The 22,732-nt window shown below is 43.8% G+C and overlaps 1 protein-coding gene across 10 annotated transcripts in view; it reads right to left on the bottom strand.

Annotated features, from left to right (window-relative positions):
- The window catches only part of DENND2B (DENN domain containing 2B), a 176,686-nt gene that overhangs the window by 76,700 nt on the left and 77,254 nt on the right, over positions 1-22,732 (bottom strand). Inside the window, exon 1 of one of the 10 annotated variants that reach the window (XM_008007501.3) lies at positions 5,822-6,063. The exons of 7 other annotated variants lie outside the window; for them this stretch is intronic. In XM_008007501.3, coding sequence (XP_008005692.3) covers positions 5,822-5,856 — 35 coding nt within the window. In that variant the 5' untranslated portion in view covers positions 5,857-6,063. Of the gene's footprint in view, positions 1-3,755; positions 3,862-5,821; positions 6,064-22,732 lie in introns of those variants that run through there. 2 more of the 10 variants (XM_008007539.3, XM_008007527.3) reach the window with 2 other exon arrangements.

The raw sequence follows: 22,732 nt of genomic DNA, 5'->3' as shown, positions 1-22,732 counted from the left end.
GAGACATTGTAAGGATAAATGAATTAACATATGTAAAGTGCCTGGTATACTGTCTGGCTCATAGTTAGGACTATGTTATCATTATTAACAGTATAATCACCACCACCCAGAATCCTCAATTCCAAAGCTACAGCTCTTTTCCTTCTATCCTGCTGTCGTTTTGCAAAGACTGCTCAGAAAGTAGTTTCATCTCACCTTGAGTAAGTCCAGACCTAATCCCTATAGTCAGTCCATGGAACCCAGAACTCACTGGGCTTTTTTTTTTTTTTTTTCTAATTTATTTTAAAAATCTTTTTATAAGCAGGGTCTTACTCTGTCACCCAGGCTGGAGTGCAGGGGCATCATTATAGCTACTGCAGCCCTGAACTCCTGGCTAAAATGATCCTCCTGCCTCAGCCTTCCCAAGTAGATGGGATGACAGGTGTGCACCACTGCACAGACTATCTTGCCACTCCACGAACGACTCCACACTTGTGTGCACAGGGAAGTACACACACCCCACCTTTTCTGCCAGTCTGACACTCATCTCCTAGCCTCTCTGATGGCACTTATGCCATGTTAGACACCTTTCTGTAGTTTGCCCTGCCTGCAGTACATGACCTTCACTCAGATCCAACTCTTCATTCATTTAGTTTCTTTCTTCAACAATCATTTCACAAGCACCTACCCTTTACTAAGCCCCGTACTAGAGGCTTTTCCTTGAAAACTTATCAAATGAAACGTGCAGGAGCAGTGGGATGCACAAGGAATGGTGACAGCACGAAGGTGCCAGAAAGTAACCGTCAGCGGGCAGCACAAAAGATTTCAGAGGAGGCAAAGCTAAAATGGGTTTTAGAGCAACTAGAGTGCTCTCAGCAGACAAGGGGAGAAAAGGACATTCATTCCATGCTATGGGGAACAGTGTGTACACAGGGATACAAAGCAGAATCATATAGAGTATGGGGTATACAATCTCACACTACGAGCATGCAGGGGCTGTGAGTGTGTGTGTGCGCACGTGTGTGCACATGTGTGTTACTGTGAGATAAGGAATATATATATACACATATTCCATATATATAATAATGAATATATATCTATATATAAGGAATATATATATACACACACACACACATATACATACACACACACACACACACACAGAGAGAGAGAGAGAGAGAGAGGGAGAGAGAGAGAGACAGCACCTTCTTCCCAGTTCTGGGCACAGCTTCAAAAACCCTTGGCATTTCCCAAGGGATGGGGGTGAGAGAAGCCTACTTTGTGATTTATAACAAGTCCCTCTACTACACCTGAATTTATGCTAATGAAGTGGGGATTTATTTCTTACGGTTCCAGAGGCTGGGAAGTCTTAAGATTGATGACTGACTCTGGCAGGCCTCCTTGCTGCATCATCCCATAGCAGAAAGGCAGAAGGGCACAACAGCACACACAAAAGAGAGAGAGGGCAGGAGGGGGCCGGACTTGTTTTTATCAGAAATGAACTCTAGCAATGACGGCATTAATCCATTCATGATTAATTGGGCCCTCATGGCCCAACCACTCTGAAGGGTCCTACCTCTTAATACCATCACAATGGCAATCAGATTTCAACATGAGTTTTGGAGGGGACATTCAAAACATGGCATGCTGACATAGTGAAACCTCCATAAATACCTGAAACTTCTGAATTCAGAGAGCTCCCAGGTTGGTGAACACATCAAGGTGCTGGGAGGGTGGTGCACCCTGAGAGGGAATGGAAGCTTTAAACATATACACACACACATACACCCCCTCCCAAAACTTTGCCCTATGCATTTCTTCCATTTGGCTGTTCCTGGGTTGTATCCTTAATAATAAACTAATAGTAACATAATACTAATAGTAGGGTTAATAGTAAGTCAACTGTTTTTCTGAGTTCTATGAGCCATTCTAGCAAATTACCAAACCTGAGGAGGGGGTTGTGGGAACCAATCCCTCCAACTTTATAGTGAGTTGGTCAAAAGTATGGGTGGCCCAGGCTTGTGATTAGCATCTGAAGTGGGAACAGTCTTGTCCCTACTTACTCTGTGGAGATTATGCTAGCTCCAGGTAGTGTCAAAATTAAATTAAATTGTAAGAAACCCCAGTTGGTGCCCAGCAAGTTTGGCAAGTTGGCCAATGCAAGAGAAAAAACCCCACACATTTGGTGTCAGGAGTGTTGTGAGTAGCAATGTATCATACTAATAGTAGAGTGAGTGTGAGAGTGTGGGTGTGTGCACGAGACAGAAGGAAACAGAGAGAGAGGGAGAGAAATTAGATTAGATTAGATATGAGATGGTGCAAAATGAGGCTAGAAAGGCAGGGATAGGCCTTGAGTGCCATGACCAGGAGACACCTGGGCGGCTCCAGTGTTCCAGCAACCTTACACACTGAAGCCTCAAGGGCATCTCCCTCCAAACCGCCTGGGGGTGGGAGGCAGCTGGGACAACAAACATCAAGCCTGCCTTTCCAGGGGTGAGTGGCAATCCCGACTCCTTGGGTATGCTTACGGCACACCAATTTTCAATGCAAAATCCTTTAACAACTGTTTTCTCTCTCTTTCTGTCTTTCCTTCCCCTCCTTCTAAAGAAAAGCTATTTATCCCTCTTCTCATTTCTGCCCTGCTCTGAGCCCTGAGTTTTAGTGCCAGTGCTTTTACACAAATCCAGCTTTACATCTTCAGTGAAATATAATTTCATAGGAATGTAATTCTGGAATGATCTCATTGAAAAAGCACATCCAGCAAAGGCCATGAACAGACTTTAGGCCAGCCCATTCACACCCAGAGCCAAGAAGATTGCAGACCCCTTTCCCTTAAATGGAGAATGTGCCTGGGACCCAAAGCAAAGCACACCAGCTACCTAGGGATATTCTCCTGCCTACAGCCAGCCAGCCTGCCTGCCTGCTTGCAGACCACAGCCAGGGCCCACAGCAGCGACCACCATGAGCCACTCTGGCACCATACAAGGACAGACTCAAGAGGGCATCCAAGCAAACAGGCCTCGCCGCAGAGACATTGCCTCTGGCCCTCGGGAGGGCTCTGGCTCCATGCCATCAAACATTAACTGAAAATATTAACACTCCCCTGTCATAGCCCCATCGGAGACAGAAGAGTATCCAGAACTCCAGCTGCTAAAGATCCTCCCCACACCTACCTGCCTTCCTAACTCTCTGAAACCCAATCACCATCTGACCCTATTGAGAGAGAGTCAGAAAGTGGGGCATTTGACTCTGAAACTAGATGTCAAAGCCAGGCCCAGCCCAGTCCAGCGGAGCTGAGGCAGAGCAGAACTGGGGAAGAAATAATACAGTCTGATGGACGCTCAAATAATCCTGCTGAAAAAAAATCACCAAGTTGGAATCTCTGGAAAAAAAGTCCTCGTTCCTAATCTGTTCCCCACCCCCAATGAATTCTCATAAAATGGACCAGAAAAGGAGAAAAAAAAAAAAAACTTAATGGCTTGCAGGATCTATGGGAACTCTCTGTACTATCTTTGCAACTGTTCTGTAAATCTGAAACTATACTAAAATGTAACATTTATGAAAAATAATGGCTTATCATGGTTTCCTCTGTAAGAAACAATGGGAAAAGCATGATATTTGGGTATGAAACTCTGCCTCTACCAGCTATGAAGCTTTGGATGCGTTGCCTACCCTTTCTAAGCTTCAGTTTCCTTATCTGTAAAATGGAGACAACAGTTCCAACCATGAAGTGCTATTGTGCAGATTAAGTAAGATAGAGCATGCAAAGGACTTACCACTGCTAAAAGTGCTTTCTTGTCTGGGCAGCAGCAGTTTCTCCGCTCAGTCAGCCTTCACGATGGGTTCTTGACAACTGCAGCTGGGGACCCTACCTCTACCCTTCAGCCCTACCTGTCTTTATGACTAGCAGCCTGTTCCAGAAACAGCAGGACACTTTAATCCCAAAGCACAGTAATCACCTGAAGGGATGAAGGCTGCCTGACAGCAAGTTCTGACTAGTGAAAGCACATCTTTGTTGACAGAAACATGTTCTCCTTCCTGCCTTCCTTAGAATTCAATGTCACTGCCATTAGCTGAATGACTTTCCTAAGGGTTACAGGGATCCATCAGAAGGAATGCCAGAAGCTGACAGAGTTGGGCTTCTGACAGAGAGGAAATCTCAAAATCGTCACAGAAGATTCTTCCCCTTCAGTAGCACCACTACCATCCACCATCTCATCACCACCACCCCAACTCCGGGCTGTGCCCTTCTCCCCATCCTGGCCCCACATGAAGCTGGGCTGATAAACTACAAATCCACAAGTCAAGAGGCACAGCAAGTTCCCCAAAACCAAGACATATGTCTCAAGGCTGGGCAGGAAGTTGCCCCCAGGCCCTGAAGCCTGACCCCAGAGCCTCAGCCACCTTACCTCTTTTCTACATGATGGTGTTACTTGCTTCTCTGGAGAGACTGAGCTGAGTGGGCAGTCTAGGAACCCCATCTAGGTCTTTTTTTTTTTTTTTTCATTTTTTTTTTAAATTTTCACTTTTTTTTGAGACAGACTCTCGTTCTGTTGCCTAGGCTGCAGTGCAATGGCGCGATATTGGCTCACTGCAACTTCCACCTCCCAGGTTCATGCGACTCTCCTGCCTCAGCCTCCTGAGTAGCCGGGACTACAGGGGCCCACCAACATGCCTGGCTAATTTTTGTATTTTCAACAGAGACGGGGTTTCACCATGTTGGCCAGGGTGGTTTCGAACTCCTGACCTCAAGTGATCTGCCCGCCTTGACCTCCCAAAGTGCTGGGATTACAGACATAAGCCACCGTACCTGGCCCCCATCTGGGTCTTATAAGTGGATGGACTAGAGACCAAGGAAAGAAATCAGATGAAGAAGGGTATAGCTGTGATATCGTGTTATCTCCTTGAAAATCACTGACAAGAATGTCAGATACTTAAAAAAAAAAAAAAAAAAAAAAAAACTCTCCCAAGACAAAGGAGAAGTCCAATCTCACCCTGAAAATTTACTGTCCAAATAAGGGAGCAGTCAGTGCTAGAACAGTCAGGCTGTTCCAATTCTGAAAAGCCCTGGGAGAGAGGCAGTTCCCCGGCTTCAGATTCCACTGACAGGTTGTAACCCCTCGAAGCCACTAATGGGCACATTCTAGTGGCTAATTCCTCTGACTTTCCAGATGGCTGGGTTGGGGACACACCCCAGCCGAGGCCCAAGGACATCGGTTCCTGGCAGGGAGTATGCAAAATCTCAGCAGCTCCAACCAGACGAGATAACAGTCCCATGCTCAAGGACGAGCTGCCAGAAGCAGGACCCAGGAGGAAGACGTCCTTGGAGCCATTTCTTCTTTAACCAAATAAGAGCCAAACATAGCCAAATATGAAGAAACAATGTCATCGTCTTTGAAATTTTTCTCCAGTTTATCACCTCATACCTAGTTTACTGCAATGGTCTCTGGTTATACAGAGAGCACTTTATCCAGTGCCAGCCCACAGGAGGCACTAAATAAATGTTAAATGGTATTACTGAATTACAAGCTCCCCTTTATTCTTCTACCTCCAGTCCTCTCTGCTCATAAGCGACAGACTAAGCATCCTGGAATGTCAGTATCATCATATCATTCTTCTGGGCTCCTTAACTGCCAATCACACCAGACTCAGGTTCCCTTAATTGGTTCCAACCAATCTCACTTTCCAATTCTTCCTTCCCTCTTCAGCCAACCCTGGCCCTACCTTCAGCCAGCCCTGGCCCTACCACCCTCCCCAGACCTGCCCACACAGAGATACACAGACTTGTACATGCACGCATGCACACAGACACACACACACACACACACACACACACCCCTACCTCTCTCCAGGCAGGATACCTTCTGCTCCAAACATGTCCACATGTCCATTTCTGCCCCATGTTTCTGGGCTCAAATCACTGGCAGCCTGGAGTGCTCTCCTTCCTCTCTGCTTATCCAATTCCTAGTATGTTCCCAGATCCAGGCCAAGGTCCCCTGAAGCTCAGGCTGAGAAGCCATTCAATCCACAAACAATGGCCAAGCACCTGCCTTGTGCAAGACACTAGCCCAGTCACTGAGGACACAGGAAGGAAAACAACACAGTCCTACAGGCTCCTGACTGGTGGGAGGGGCTTCAACATGAACTGCCCTGCTCAGCTGAACCATGCAGGCAGCAGAGTCAACCACCAGACATCACAGGCAGCCTGCTGTGACACTTGCAGAGGTAAGGTGAGGGCAGCGCATGAAACCCAGCTAGATGGGGTCTTCTTACCTCTCAAGACTCCAGTCTTTCAAAGAAGCCACCAGGGCCTAGTGGCTTAGAATATATTCTATTCTAAGAACCTTCATTCTCCGTGACCACCTTGGACTGCCCCATCTCGCTTTAGAGTTTTATCAGCTAGGCTGCGTCCAGCCTCACTCAATAACAGCCACGGTCAACTACCTCTCCTTAGGGCCAGGCACAAAACTCACGTCCCTGCTCTAAGCCAGGGAACAGAGAGACAATATCTCCTTAGGGGTTCCTAGACCTGATGCCACTTGACTACAGAGATGATGGGGGTCACATGGGAGCCAACCCTTAGGCCTCTCCAGGGAAAAAGGGTAATCTGCAATTCTCAGACCATAGAAGTAACTCCACCTTTCCCTCTCTTATTTAAGAAAGCTTATGAGAGAGTGGATGGGCTTGCTACTACTATAGGTATAATCTTGCATACCATCTAAATTATAAGAATAGGTAACCCATTTAAGTTTACTTTGGTCCTTTAACTCCTGTAGTAACAAATGCCATGTGATACATGCCTCACATGTGATACATGCCTCTAATCCTAAACTGCTAGAGAGTTACAGTGCCTGGAGAGAAACAGCTGCTGTGAGCTTCCAGTGTGCCGCCAACCCCCAGGCACCCCACCTTGGATAGCCAAGAGGGCTACCTGAGTAAAAACAAGATCCTAAGACAGATTTGTAAGCTCAACCCAGAGGGTAATCCTAATTCATTTCCCCCTGCTCAGGGGAGACAAATGCTGCTATATCAATGACTGGAGAAAAGGCCCACATAGTTTTCATGTCTCACCCTCAGACTGGAGTGGCGTCTCACTGTTTCCAGAAGATTGGAACTATTACTGACATGGTATTCATACGGATCAAGGGTACTTCCTGTTGGACATTCCTTAGGCCTGTCACACATGGTCCAAGAAGGCAGTAAGATGGAAAAGAGAGACCAGCTAAGAGCTACTCCAAACGCCCACACCATCAGATGATCATCCCAAGTGTCAGAGAATCTGTGAATCAAGTGCTCAAAGCTACGCACGTTGGGAATGCTCTAAAATTCCCATCAATACAGTTATTATTTTTCCCAGAACCAGGAGAGGCTCTCTTGATGTAATCTTAGATACCAGGGAATATAATGTTCAATCCAGGGGAAAAAAAGAGAGAACACCTAACCCATCCCTACTTCTAATTCCAGCAGTAGAGACTCACAGTCTTCCTCATCATCCATCCTCCCTGTAATCTACCTGAAACTCAAGTCTCTGAATAAGCTTATCTCACATGTGACTTAGCTGTTGCTTTTTATAGCATGAACTATTCAGCCTCCTACTAAGACCGTTTTTCCAGAGAGGCTGAACGGGTCTCAGTCTCTACTAAAGAAGCTCACATCCTTCAGGAGCTTACCCCAAACAACAGTCACCTATTTAGGCATGCTGGCTTGTACAGGTCAGGTCAGCCAGAAAGGCCACAACAGCTGCTGACCAGTACACCACATGTGAGCACTAACGGGGATCAATGAGTCAAGCCTTAAACAAAGGGCAGAATACGAGGAAAGAAGTTGCCATTGGCCCTTGGATCACCAGCAACTAGCTCGGAAGAGTCTGCCTGATGAGGACTGCATCCAGCCATAACAAGCACCTAGTCTTTGAAGCCTGTGGCATCCACACCGTATCACTTCCTACTTGACTGCCTTCAGAGGGGCCTCCCACACAACCACCCCTTACACTACACCCATCTCCAAGGCTGGAGAGAACACCCTTAGGGCACATTATCTTGAGAGGCTTAGCCACACATTTTCAGTCTCCGTCCACATTCACCCTCCCCGCTGCCCCTGACAGCTCAAATATTCAGTCTCCACATATGTGTCTATGTGCCTGTGTGTCTGTGTTTTATTTATACTCCCCATGTCTGTTGTTAGCAACAGAAACAAAGTACTTTAAGGCAGAAAAGGCAAGTCTGCCAATTGGCTTGCTGCTCCCCGCCTGTTTCCAGCTCCGGGAAGGGCTGGTAAATGATCCTTCCAGCTCCAATCTACCATGTGTGCCTACAGCTCCCATGTACCTGGGGGCCGGGAGGCATGGTGCCAGTTTACCCCACATTAGTCACTGCTGCATGGGGTGCTGGCCATCACCTCTCTCTCTTCTTCACTGGAGGGCACACCCTGAACACCTGATTCTCTCACCTGCCTAAATGCTGATTTCTGTTGAAAGGCAGAGCTTCAGAAGCCAGAATTCGAGAAACCCATGGTAAAGATGAAAGGGAAGTGCCACCCCAGACTCAGATTCTGGAGAACTAGCCCAGACTAAGTTTTACTTTCACATCCTTCCATTTCCACTTCAGTTTTTCTGCTACTGATAATCTTCCAAGTTCCAATAGCAGGCTCCCTAATAACATTGACAGTAATTATTGATCACCACTTTGTTTCAGCTGAGAGAACAAAACATGAGATGTGATTCTTGCATGTGAGGAGCTCACAGACAAATGTAAGGCGATGAGACACAACAGCAAACAATGCAAGTGTGGGACACAAACTAGAAAGACAAGACAATGGGGTGGTGGAGGGGACAGAGCAGCTCTGGACAGGGCTTCTGTAGGAGAGGAAATGTGAGCCAGGCTGTAAAGGACAAACAGTAGTTGGACAGAATGAGACACAAGACTGCTTGAGATGAAGACTTAGACTATGACTCAAGGTCCCAAGGCAGAGAGAGTGGCAAATATCACACCCATAGTGTTTTTCTCACATTCAACTGAGGCTCAGCCCTAGTAGGTATGGAGGAAGGAAAGTGGCGTGGCTTGGTGAAAATAAAACCCTCCCCTCTAGGTTACCATGCTCTCCAGTTCCTTTGCACCTGCCTCTGCCAAGAGCATGTTCAGGGTTCCCTTCTTCTTCCCTTTTTTTTTTTTTTTGAGATGGAGTTTCATTCTTGTTGCCCAGGCTGTAGTACAATGGTGCAATCTCGGCTCACTGCAACCTCTACCTCCCGGGTTCAAGTGATTTTCCTGCCTCAGCCTCCTGAGTAGCTGGGATTACAGGCATGCACCACCACACCTGGCTAATATTTTGCATTTTCAGTAGAGACGGGGTTTCTCCATGTTGGTCAGGATGGTCTCGAACTCTTGACCTCAGGTGATCCGCCTGCCTCAGCCTCCCAAAGCGCTGGGATTACAGGCGTGAGCCACCGTGCCCAGCCAGGGTTTCCTTTTTCTGTGCTACTCCAAAATCCTCTCCCCTGCACGGCATGGAATGCAGCCAGCCTAACTCCCTAAACCCAAAAACATCCCATTGAAATTCCTGGTACTCAAGGCTCCTGCTCCCACAGTAGGACAAGCTTCAGGCTCCCCCAGGTGCAATGTGGGCCAGGAGCTTGAACTATTCCTCTGTTGGCCTGGGTCAAGCTGTGAGTCTGATTCTTTTCTCGCTAGAGAAGGAGAAGGGGGCAGTATGAAATTCTAAGTATGGTTCCTGGAAGCCATCTTTCCTCCTTCCATTCATACCTACAGTCATGCATTCATTCAGTTAATACACACCGAACACCAACCATGCATAAGCCAATATGCTTAGCACTGTTTGGGACACTAAATGCATCAGATATGGGTCCATCCTCAAGGAGCTTCCACTCTGTAGGGTGAATACAATAGACATATGAACCTCATAAATACCAGGAAGACTATGTTAAGTGCCATTAGAAAGATGAAATTAAGTGCCACTAGAGAGATGCCATTAGAGAGATACAATGTTGAAGCTTAGGTAGAAGGAGATTACTTCCAAATAAAGGATCAAGAACACTTTACAGAGAGGGTGGCCCTTGTGCTAGGCCTAGAAGATCAAATGGCAAAATAATACAGGGGTATTCCCAGACAGATGGAACTACACGCACAAGGACTTGGAGGCAGGAAAGCAGAAGATGTATGAAGGACAACAAAGTGTTTGTCAGTCTGATGGGAGTTTAATTCAAAGTAGACCAGGGAGAAAGAGAGTTGGAAAGACAGAGACATGTCGGCTCTAAGAGGCCTTTGAGAGCCAAATTAGAGATCTTAGTTTTTCTCTGGGGAATCACAGAAGTTTTCTGAGAAAAGAATGATGGGTCAGAGATTATGCTTCTGAAAGATGAAGCAATACTCAGAGGTCTAGGGGCTATGGCAGAAAAATCTGTTCAAGTGGTCCACGAGGGTGATGATCACAGGAGGGACAAGGGAGAGAGAGAACTGAGGTAAGTAGCAAGTGCAGGATGAGAATTCCCACCTTTGAGGTTCAGGCTGAACAGAAAAATCAGTAGGCAGTGGCCAGGGTGGCTAAGAGGCTACACAGGCAGAGAAAAGCTGGAGAGCCAGCTCTTGGAGGGGACAGTGAAGGAGTGGGAGGTGGAAACAGACAGGAGACTGGGGAAGGGAAGGGAACCTCCGAGTTCAGGATCCTAAAAGTGAAATTGCTCCAAGTGATAAAGCCAAAGGTACCCGAAGAGGAATGAAGACGGAGTCCTTAGAGTTGGAAGGACAGAGGGACTGTGAGGCCAGAGCATTGAGGGATTCTCAGTATGAATCCTCAAATCCTAATTATGCCAAAAAGAGGACATATGAAGAAGGTTGTTAACAGTTAGCTTGAAGTCAATAGGCAGGTAAGGGCACCAAGAGTGAGCAGAGGTGGGACTAACTTCTCATGGGAAAGGCTGCCAGACAGGGCTTGGAAGCAACGTCGGGAGTTCAGAGCGAGAGTTGGGAGGAGGTGAGGTGGCTTCACTGGAGAGGGTCACAAGGAAAGTAAGATCTTCAGGGAAAAGCCAGTTTTTGGCTATAACAAAGAGGTAGGAATGTTCTAGGAAAAGGCACCAAAGAAGCGGCAATACCACTTTTTGTCTAGCACACTAGGCAAGATGATAAAACTATTCCCAGAGTCAGGCAGGGTGTAGCAAACTGGGCACTCTCATACACTGTTGGGTGTTCTGCAAACCAGTACAATTTTTATGGAAAACAATTTAGGAATACACACACACACATATCCTCACAAGGATAACCCATACAAAGTTAAAAGATAAGCCACAGACAGGATGAAAATAATTACAAAGCACATAACTGACAAGGGATTAAAAATCAGAATATATTAAGAACTCCTAAAGGAAAAAGACAAAAACCCAACTGAAAAATAAGTAAACGATATAAACAGAGAATTCAAAGAAAATAAAATATTGCTCAATCTCTTTGATAAACTGGGAAAATGAAAATTCTGGAAAATACTGAGAAGCATGGTATCTCCAAGGGTTAGCAAAAATAAGGGGAAATGAACACTTATATACATTGGTGGTAAACACATACAACTACTAATAGAGCATAATCTGGAATTAGAAAAATTACAAAAATTAGAAAGACTTTAACCATTTCTCACTGCCATGTAATGGTGCATTGTACACCAATTAAACCGAATGATTTTATATGTGAAAACTTTTTTAAAATGACCTTGAATGAAAAAAAATCAACCTGCAAAAGGTTGCCTGCAAGAATGGTACCATGTGTATAAAATTTTAAAACATAATACTATACATTATTTATGGACACATGTATGTAAAAGGATAAGATATGCACAGTAACGAGGCTTTTATCAGTATCAGGAGGAGGAAAGGACTGCAGAAAGCTTTAGTCATATTTGTCCAACATTTTCTCTTGAGCCTCCAAGCATGAGTACATATTTGTCAAATTTTTAAAAAATTTAAGTAACAGATCTGAAGCCAATATGGTACAGTGCTAATATTTGTGAAATTTCGAAGATGGGTACATACATTTTTGTTATATTAACCTTTTACTTTTCCATATACTTTTCCAAGTTTTAAAAGATACTGTTGACCAGGTGCAGTGGCTCATGCCTGTAATCCCAGCACTTAGGGAGGCCGAAGCAGGCAGATCATGAGGTCAGGAGATCGAGATCATCCTGGCTAACACAGTGAAACCCCTTCTCTACTAAAAATACAAAAAAATTAGCCAGGCGAGGTGGTGGGCACCTGTAGTCCCAGCTACTCGGGAGGCTGAGGCAGGAGAATGGCATGAACACAGGAGATGGAGCTTGCAGTGAGCCGAGATGACACCACTGCACTCCAGCCTGGGCGACAGTGCGAGACTCTGTCTCAAAAAAAAACAAAAGCAGCAACAACAACAAAGATGTTGTTAAGTAATTTAAGTATATTACATACCTTTTGAACCAGTGATTCCATTTTTAGAAACTTCTAGAAATAACTATCCTGAAGTTATACAAGTAGGCACAGTTACACAGATATGTAGATATTTTCCACCACATACCTTCTTTTTTTAAAAAAGAGAGATGGGGTCTTGCTCTATTGCCCAGATTGGAATGCAGTGGCAGAATCACAGCTCAACGTAGCCTCCGACTCCTGGGTTCAAGTGATCCTCCCACCTCAGCCTCCTGAAAAGCTGGGACTACAGGCATGTAGTACCACAGCAGCTAATTTTTTACTTTTTTCTAGAAATACCATCTCACTATATTGCCCAGACTGGTCTCAAACTCCTAGCCTCAAGCAATCCTCCTGCTTTGACCCACATAGCTTTTAATAACAGAAACAATCCAAAAGTCCATTGTCAGGTTAACTAAATAACAATTCATCCATACAATATAATTCTGTGCAGCATTAAACATTATAGAGTAGCTCTATATGTACTGTCTGTGGAATACATCCAAGTAATATTAGTCAGAAAAGTAGGTTACAAAATATAAGTGTAAAATGATGGCACTTTGGGGGAAAAAGCAATATATGTCAACACATATGAAGAAGATCCCAAAGGACAAGATACACCAAAAGTTAACAATAATTATGCTATAGGCGATTATGTGACTTTTACTTTCTTCCTAATATTTTTTGTTATTGTCCAAATATTCCTCAATGAGCCTGTATTTCTTTAATTAGAAAAATCAATAAAGTTAGTTAATTTTACACAAAAAGAAAATAAGGACTATCTGGTAATAGCAGATGAGTTTTACTTGAAATAAGGGAAAAGGCAAGCAGAAAAAGAGGGAGATATCATAGACAGAAGTATAACAAAAGCTCTACCAGAACAAAGAGCCGGGAGGAAGAGCAAGGCTTATAGGTTTTCACCCAGGTTGGGAATTTTCAGCAACAAGAACAAAGAAGGCAAGAGGGAGGAGGTCAGCTGGGGAGCTGTTTGTGACTGAAGGGCAGAGAGTACAGACAGAACTACACAGTTCTCAAATTCCATATAAAATTTTAATACATTTCTCACTTCACAGATTCTGAACCTGCCACAGAACCTTGGTGTAGTGTGAGCGAAGGAAAGATTCTTGGGTAGAACTTCATAAAGTCTGTCATAAGATCAGCCCCCAGAGGAGGAGACTTTTCAGATCCCATCCCTCATACACATTCAGAAGGCCAAGGAAACACCCTCAGGATTGAACTATGATAAAGAAGGTGAACAATAGCCTGGACAACACAGGGAGACCCCATCTCTACCAAAAAATAAAATAAAATTAGCCAGGCACGGACATGGAGGTGCCTGGACTGGAGGTACATGGACTGTTACTTGGGAGTCTGAGGTAGGAGGATCACTTGAGCCCAGGAAGTTGAGGCTGCAGTGAGCGGTGACTGTGCCACTACACTCCAGTCTTGGCAATAGAGCAAGACCCAGTATCAAAAAAACAAACAAACAAAAAAGGGGGTGACAAAGGAGACAAAAGCAATGACATCACAGTGGCCTTAGTTTAGCCTACACAACCAGCAACTCTATTTCTCTTGAATTGGTGAGATAATGAGAAGCTGAAGAAACAGAGGGCTAGGTGGGTGGGTCACGCCTGTAATCCCGGCACTTACGGAGGCTGAGGCAGGTGGATCACCTGAGGTCAGGAGTTCGAGACCAGCCTGGCCAACATGGTGAAACCTTGTCTCTACTAAAAATACAAAAATTAGCTGGGTGTGGTGGCACACATCTGTAATCCCAGCTACTTGGGAGGCTGAGGCAGGAGAATGGCTTGAACCCAGGAGGCAAAGGTTGCAGTGAGCTGAGATTGTGCCACTGCACTTTAGCCTGGGCAACAGAGTAAGACTCTTTCTCAAAAAAAAAAGGAAAAGAAACAGAGTGAGAAAAGTGAGCTGGTAAGCCAGAGGGTAATCATAAGCCAATCTTGTGTTTAGGCAAATACGAAACTAAACAGGAAAGTAACGTCTGTGTGGTCACCTATGACGCAGCATGTTCTACTGGCACATGTCTTCTTTCCGGATATAGTACTCCCTCTAACACAGCTGCCACATGGTAGAGTAGTTGCTAAAAAGTCAATGGAAGGTACAACATCTGAGATGCCACAGGTGTCCACTGAAATTAAGCCATTCTTTTACCTTTACCCCTAGGCTTTTGGACTTGGACCTCATCCAAGGAGCTGGTTGCCTGCACTTTCACAGACAGTCAGCTTCATCCCCAGGCCCCAAATCCTGAATTTGCCCTATGTCAATGAAAAACCATCATCAGCTTTTCTTTACATTAAAAACTGATTGTGATCAAAGCAGTTTTTCCTGTTTTCTGGGATCACTGCTGCAAAGAGGAAAAGTCACAAGAGGATAAAATGACACACACGCACATTCCCCTGTGGCTGAAATTCCCCTCACTCTTCCTGCCTCTAACCAAAAAGGAGGATACAGACCAAGCAGCACTTCATGAAGGTAGTCAAATGCCCACCCTGCTGTGTTTCACCTTCAGGAAGAATCACCTCCTACTAGCTAGAACCTCTCCTTGGTCACTATAATCCCATGATTTGTAATGTGGGCTTCACACCTCAGAAGCCCAGGGTTGGTGTTATCTAGGAGTGACGGCAGTCATTTCCAGATCATGAGCAGTCACACAAATAAGGAAAAGGGCAACTCCTGCCTAGCATGTGTGACCCAAGAGATGACAGAGAAGAGAAGAGAGGAATGCAATCCTTCACCTGGTCCCTCAGCACTGAGCCAGCCTCCCATTTGCACATGGAAGGAAAGGCCAATACCCAATACTTAAGAAAGAATTAAATGTTAGGTCAGCCCCCTTCCCTCCCAGGGCTAGTATAAGGATTAAATAAGACAATGTTCTAATAGAAGCAAGAATACAAATTACATGGCTCTAACTTGGCTACAATTTCTAGCTGGTAGGAAGTCAATCCTTTCATCTGTTTTCCAAAGTCTATGGATCTGCCTTTAGTTGGAAATACAGAATAGAGTATAGAAGATATTATAGAACTTGGGGCCTTGAATTACTGTCCAACTCTTCACAAAATTCCATCTGAAAGAAGTGATATTTAAGGAACACTGTCTAAGGGGTATGATGTAAATCCATGCCCCTGAGTATTTTAGGCTCCATTTTCTAGCAGATCACCTGAAAGCTACACAGATGTCATTAGCTCAGCTCCTGACAGAGTGGTTTTCACTAAGTGACAATTTCATGTAAAACATTTGCATTTTATCTGCAGTCTCTATGAGAGCTATAGAAAACTAAGATTGCATAAGCACTGGTTATAAAAATAGCAAGGAAACTGTTGCTGTAGTGGTAAAAACAATAAATAAATAAATAAATAAATAAATAAATAAATAAAACATACTTCTTGCTTTAAAAAAAGTAAAAATTACTATTATATCATTCAATATTGCCTTACATATCCACATACATTTCATTAAAATATAAAACTCATTTAAAAAACTTTGTCCTTTGAGAAAGTGGTATGTTGACTGCCAAGGAGAAGGCCATTCATAGCAATCACGTTAATGAACAGGATTAGGAAGGCCAGGCACAGTGGCTCATGCCTGTAATTCCAGCACTTTGGGAGGCTGAAGTGGGAGGTCTCTTGAAACCAGGACTTTGACATCAGGCTGGGCAACATGGCGAGACCCCGTCTCTACAAAAAGTTTAAAAATTAGCTGGGCATGGTGGTACACATCTGGGGTCCTAGCTACTCAGGAAGCTGAGGTGGAAGGATCACTTGAGCCCAGGAGGTGGAGGCTGCAAGGTTGCAGTGATCTGTGACTGTGCCACTGCCACTGGAGTTCAAGTCCAGCCTGGGTGACAGAGCAAGAAAATGTCTCAAAGAAAACAAACAACAAAAAAAAACACAAGATTTGAACAGCTGCTTGCTCTTCTTTTCTTTGGTGCTGATGTTATTTCTGTTTCTATGTTATTAACATGACTAAGGCCTCGCTTTACCAGTTATCTACTGTGTGCCAAGCATTGTTCCCAGGTGTTAATTATGTTAAGTTCATTTAATACTCTAACACAATCCTGTGAGGTAGATGTCACCAATTCTATTTTACCAAACAGAAAAACCAAGGCCCAAGTCATATAGCTAGTAAAAGGAGGAGCCAGAATTCAAACCAGGACTGATTTCAAAATTCTCATTCCTTCTACTATGCCATGGAAAGTACAGTAGGGTGTTTTTATGTCAACTGCAGCCAGACACATCAATTTTCTCTTCTGAGAAGACAGGATATAAATCTGAAGAAACAATGTATATGAAAATATGCTATATGCTATAAGGCAATATTCATATGTAAATAACTACCATCATCCTCCAGGAAAAGAATGCATAAAGCAGAGCTGACAGTTTTCTTTCTCATTTTTTTTTTTAAGAGACAGGGACATGCTATGTTGCCCAGGCTGGACTTGAACTCCTGGGCAAAGCGATCCTCCCGCCTCAGCCTGCTGAGCAGCTGGGACTACAGGCACATGCCATCATGCCAGGCCAGAACTGGCATTTCTACTGCACACACACCGGCAAACTCAGCAGGAAGTGAACTCTACACATAGCCTAAGAGGAGAACTTTTCTCTCAACACTAAAACTCATAAAAACATGTAAGCAAGTGTGTGGGTCAGTCACAGGTGTCTGGCAAGATAGTGAGAAATCATCCCACATCTAGTGTCCATGGGCACAGACTCCTGTTTGCTTCAGAATCCAGGAGATGCTGGCATTTGGCCAGGTAGGCCTTCTTTTCTCTCAACTCCCTTTTAATCTCATCTCCTTCAGTGATGATCATTCTCAAAGAATTATTTCAAGAGACACTATCTTTGAGAAGAAGAATTATTTCAAGCTTTAATTTCTAGCTCATCTACAAATCCATGACTTTTGGAAATCAAAGCTCTCCAAAACTCTGAAATCTACAATGTGCTTCTTTCCTATAAGTTTGATGGTTATTACCTAGGAGACAAGCATGCCTTCCCTGGTAGTTTAAGAGACAAAGTTTGGAATATGATGTGCTCAGAAAAGGGGTCACTCTACCTCTAGTCCTGGGCTTCAAGGGCTTTCTAGATGTTTAAGAGGCAAGTGGTCACCAGCAGAAAGAAAACGTTAGGGTGGGTTCTCTGGACCACTGCTTCACTCAGGGACAGCCACCCCTTCTCTACTCAACCCATCCAAACCCTGTAAGTGAAGTGTAAAGAATGCAACGCAGATCTACTACCTACCAAAACAAACCCCAACCAGAAAAGCATTGGGGGTACTATGCAAAGGGATCCCTCAGAGATAAAACAGGAAGAGGGGTTCACTGCGTCTCCTCTCAAGGGCTCCTGCTTCAACCCCACCTATGTATCACAATTCTTTTCCTCTTCAGTATCAACCCCCTACCTCATTAATTTCCTCCACTCCAACCAATGGGGAGCAATGTCCAACAGAGCACAATAAATTTAAAACTGTTTAAAATGGGTGTCTTGCATTTTTCTCACCTTGTCTTCTTCCACCACTGGCTGAGCTTTCAACCCATTCCACAGTGCCCCAGCTCTGCAGTAAAGCAACTACCCCACGTCTTCAAACTCTTCACAGAATCATGCACCATCTCCTGCCCTAACACATACCAGGCTCTCCCCGAGGGCGTTCTCTCCACCCTGGCAACTTCAACACCTATGTGGGTGGATCCACTCAAAACTCTTATCTCACAACTGATTCCCTGACATCAATTCCACTTCCACTTGAGTCACCCATACTTTTGCACAAACCCTGAACCTTGGACTACCCATTTCAAAACCTTGCCCTCTACTGTCTGACCACAATTTCCCTTACTGTCTATCTTTTGACCATTCACTACCTGACAGCTGCTCTTTGACCTTGGTCAGGCCTCTGTTCCCTTAAGCCTTTTTCCTAGTGTATATCAGCCACCTCCTGGCCTTTCCTTCTGCCAATCCAGGTTGGAATCCATGATTCATCATACATGGATCAATCTCAAATCCACAGCTCCTTTCTCCTTCCACTGTACCTACCTAAAAAGCCCTAACTATGGTATTCTCCATTCCTTTGTCAGCACACCTAAAAATTGCTAGTCAGATACCATACAACCAATACACTTCTGAAAGGTCTTTCGGAGATACATTCTGAAGCATTTATGAATGAAATGGTATGATGCCTGGAGTTTGCTTCAAAAAATTCAGTGGTAAAAAAGGAAGAGTAGTGGACAAGAATAGAAATAAAACAAGCTAGTTCACATGTTAATAGTCATAGTTATTAGTTAATAGTTACAGATAACGGTTGAAGCTGGATAACAGACACAACAGTGGTCATCTATTCTGTCTACTTTGGTTATGCTTGTTATTTTCTGTAATAAAAAGTTTAACAACGAAACAACGTAAGTGCTAGATTAATGGGGAACAATGCCAAAGGTGACACACAGACTACCTGCTAGTCACAAAATGAAAACTATAATTTCACGATGAAGAAATATAACTGATCCTACCTTAACCAGTAATCAAACTTAGCGTCAATAATAATGGGCCAGCCAAACATCAGGTGCCTCTGATCTGCTGCATCATTTACAAAGGGTTGTTTTCTCCCCAAAATGCTTAACCTAAATCTAATCAGGTCTCTAGATCTAATTTACAGTTTATAGAATACACAGGGGAGAGAGGAAGAACCTGAACAATACCCCAAAGAAACAATCAGACAAATCCATAATGTGAAAAGTGAATTCAGGTTAAGAAATAAGAAGTGTCTAAAACTGGGCAACACAAGAGCCTCATCTCTACAAACGATAAAAAAAAAAAAAAAATTAGCAGATTTAGCAGAGTGTGGTGGCACATACCTGTAGACCCAGCTACTCAGGAGGCTGAGGCCCCCACTATCTAACTAAAACTACCCAAGAAGACCCCAGCCTTTCAACAGCCAGCCCCGAGACCTGTCTCTGGAGTATTAACTTGACATTCCTCACTCTACCCTGCCAAGGACAACAAACATGACCAACTGGGACTTCCCTGCACACTCTACACTTACAGCTTCACTCCTGTCTTTGTGCACGCAAATCCCTCTACCTGGAATGCCCCTCCCTGCCCTGTCTCCTTATAAAAGAACTATGCCTCCTTCGAAATCTGTACCAGCACCATTTCCTCTGTGAAACCATGCCCTCCTTTTCCCCACTCTCCTCCCACCAGTAACTCAATTAATCCTCTCCTCCCAGTGAAACATCTAGGGTAGCATAAATTGCAAAGCAGTATACTGGCTTTTCATATGCCTTGTTCAATAAACTATTAAGTCCCATGAGGAAGTGCTATGTGTCTATGCGCTGGTCCTGCAGGGGCCTAATGAATGTATGCTGATTGGAAATAGTTTCTCCTGCTCCCTTACTTAGCCTATTTCTACTAAAAACATTTCTGGTCCAGGCACAGTGGCACACACCTGTAATCCCAGCACTTTGGGAGGCTGAGGTAAGAGGATCACTTGAGTCCAAGAGTTCAAGACCAACCTGGGCAACACGGCAAGGCCCCATTTCTACAAAAATTTTAAAAATTAGCCAAGCATGGTGGTTCGTGCCCATGGTCTCAGCTTCTCCAGAGGCTGCAATGGGAGGATCACTTGAGCCCAGGAGGTAGAGGCTGCAGTGAGCTGTGATAGCATCACTGTACTCTAGCCCATGCAACAGAGCAAGACCCTGTCTCAAAAAAAACATTCTGTTTAAGCCCCCGGCTGATGGAGCAGAAATGATGCACTCTAAATCCTGCTTTCCTCGGTCTCCTAAACTCTAACTTTCCTTTTCTGAGTTCGCAAGTTCACAACCCTTGGGAACAACAACACTAGGTTGATCCAGCACTAAAAGCTGCCTTTTAAAATATAGTTAGATGGGACCTGACTAGCTTAGTGTCTGGGACATAAGTAGGTACTCAATAAACATTATTTCTTTTCCTTCTCTTACTTCAAAAACCTTCCAGAATCTGTTCGCAAAGCAGCTACATTTCCTCACATCTTTCAAGCTGCTCTTCTCCGAAAGCCACGCCCTTTCTGGGTCTTAATACCTGCTTAGACTTTGGCCTACTGCCTCTCCTCAGTACCAGCTGCCCACCTGCTGCCACCTCAGCCAGGGTGAGCTCAACAAAGCAGGTATAATTTTTAAGGGAGAGACTTCTATGTCACAAGATCTAGGTCCAGTGTGTCAATACAATTGCATATAAGAGGCACTGGAAAGTTTTGCAAAGAGGATTCATGCAACTATCCCCAAACATTAATAAAAGAAACCTGGTTGTGTCGTATTTAGGATAAGAGAAAGCAAACAAAAAACAGGATTAGGAATCAGAAGAGTCGGGTGAAATTTTTAATCTGCCTCTCTCATTAAAGGCTTTTTGTTTTTTTGTTTTTTGTAAACTGAATCAGAAATATTCTAAGCCAGGTGCAGTGGCTCACACCTTGTAATCCCAGCAATCTGGGAGGCCAAGATAGGCGGATCAGTTGAGGTCAGGAGTTCAAGACCAGCCTGGTCAACTAGTGAAACCCAATCTCTACTAAAAATACAAAAAATTAGCCGGGTGTGGTGGCTTGTGCCTGTAGTCCCACTTACTTGGGAGGCTGAGGCATAAGAATCATTTGAACCTGGGAGGAGGAGGTTGCATGAGCTGAGATCATGCCACTGCACTCCGGCCTGGGCTACAGAGCAAGACCCTGTCACAAAAAAAAAAAAAAAAAAAACACACTACTTTGAATGTCACAGAAAATGTTTTTAATTGTTACAGTACATCCTTAAGTGAAAAGAAGTTTACAAATTTTACATAAAGAAAAAAATTAATAGAAAAAAATGTTATCTTAGGTTTTCTTATCAACAAAATTTAATTCCTGCTGATACAGGCACAGTGGCTCATGCCTGTAATCCCAGCACTTTGGGAGGCCAAGGCGGGTGGATCACCTGAGGTCAGGAGTTCAAGACCAGCCTGGCAAACATGGTGAAACAACATCTCTACAAAAACACAAAAATTAGCTGGGTATGATGGTGGGTGCCTGTAATCCCAGCTATTTGGGAGGCTGAGGCAGGAGAATCGCTTGAACCCAGGAGGCAGAAGTTGCAGTGAGCCAAGATCACACCACTTCACTCCAGCCTGGGCAACAGAGCGAAACACTATCACACACACACACACACACACACACACACACACACACACACACAAAAGAGGAAGAAAATTTAATTCTTACTTCTCTCCTTACAGCAAAATTAATTACAGTTTAAATGTAAAAACTGGAACCATAAAAACACTAAAAGAAAACATGAACCACTTTTTTTGTGTGATTCTGACAAGTGAAGGTTTTTCCAAGTATGACAGAAAATTCAACTCCACAGCCAAGAAGGGGGATGGGTGGAAGTGCTTTGAAGGAAAATATTTGCCTAAATAAAAATGTAAAACATGTGAAAGGCAAATAATTAGCATAAACAAAGTCAAAAAAATTTTTTTATTGGGGAAAAATTATCAGCAACACATATGGCAAAGAGTCCTAATGCAGTATGTATGTAAAAGCTCTCACAAGTCCACAAGATAGAATAATGACCAAACAGAAAAATTAACAAGGTATTTGAGCAGAAAATTTACAAAGGAATAAAATCAACTATCAGAAAGATAAAAAGATGCTAATTTCATTAATAACTAAAGACATCCTAAATAAAGTAACAATAAGAAATCTTTTTTCACCTATCAGATTGGCAAAGAGTAAAAAGATGTATAACACCTATGTTGGCCAGGGTGTGGTGGAAAGAGGCACCTCCATACACTGCTGATGAGAAGTACACTGATGCAACTTCTTTGGGAGGCAGTTTGGCAATATTTATTAACATTTATAATGAGCACACCCTTTGATCAGCAAATCTTTCCTTCTAGGAATTTTGCCTAAGGAAATAAAATACAAGTACTAGGACACATGGGCAAAGACAGCTGGATACTGCTGTTCATTACAGTCCTGCATATAATAGGAACAACTGAGAAACAATTCAATTGTCCATCAAAAGGGGTTTGATTAAATAAATTATGATATATTTATCTAAAGAAATGCAATGTTGCTCCTTAAAAGCACATACTGAGGTGGAAAAATATCCTAGGTAAATTACAAGTGATATGTTTTTCAGTACAGTATAATCTTTTCTTTCCATTTTTTAATTGCAGTAAAGTATATAAATTAAGAGTGTACAATTCAGTGGCATTAACTATGTTCACAATGTTGTGCAACCATCACCACTATTTCCCAAACGTTTCCAAACAGAAACTCTGCAATGATTAAGCAATAACT

The sequence above is a fragment of the Chlorocebus sabaeus genome, chromosome 1, assembly GCF_047675955.1.
Source record: "Chlorocebus sabaeus isolate Y175 chromosome 1, mChlSab1.0.hap1, whole genome shotgun sequence".
Lineage (NCBI taxonomy): Eukaryota > Metazoa > Chordata > Mammalia > Primates > Cercopithecidae > Chlorocebus > Chlorocebus sabaeus.
This window is presented reverse-complemented; position numbering and strand designations above follow the sequence as displayed.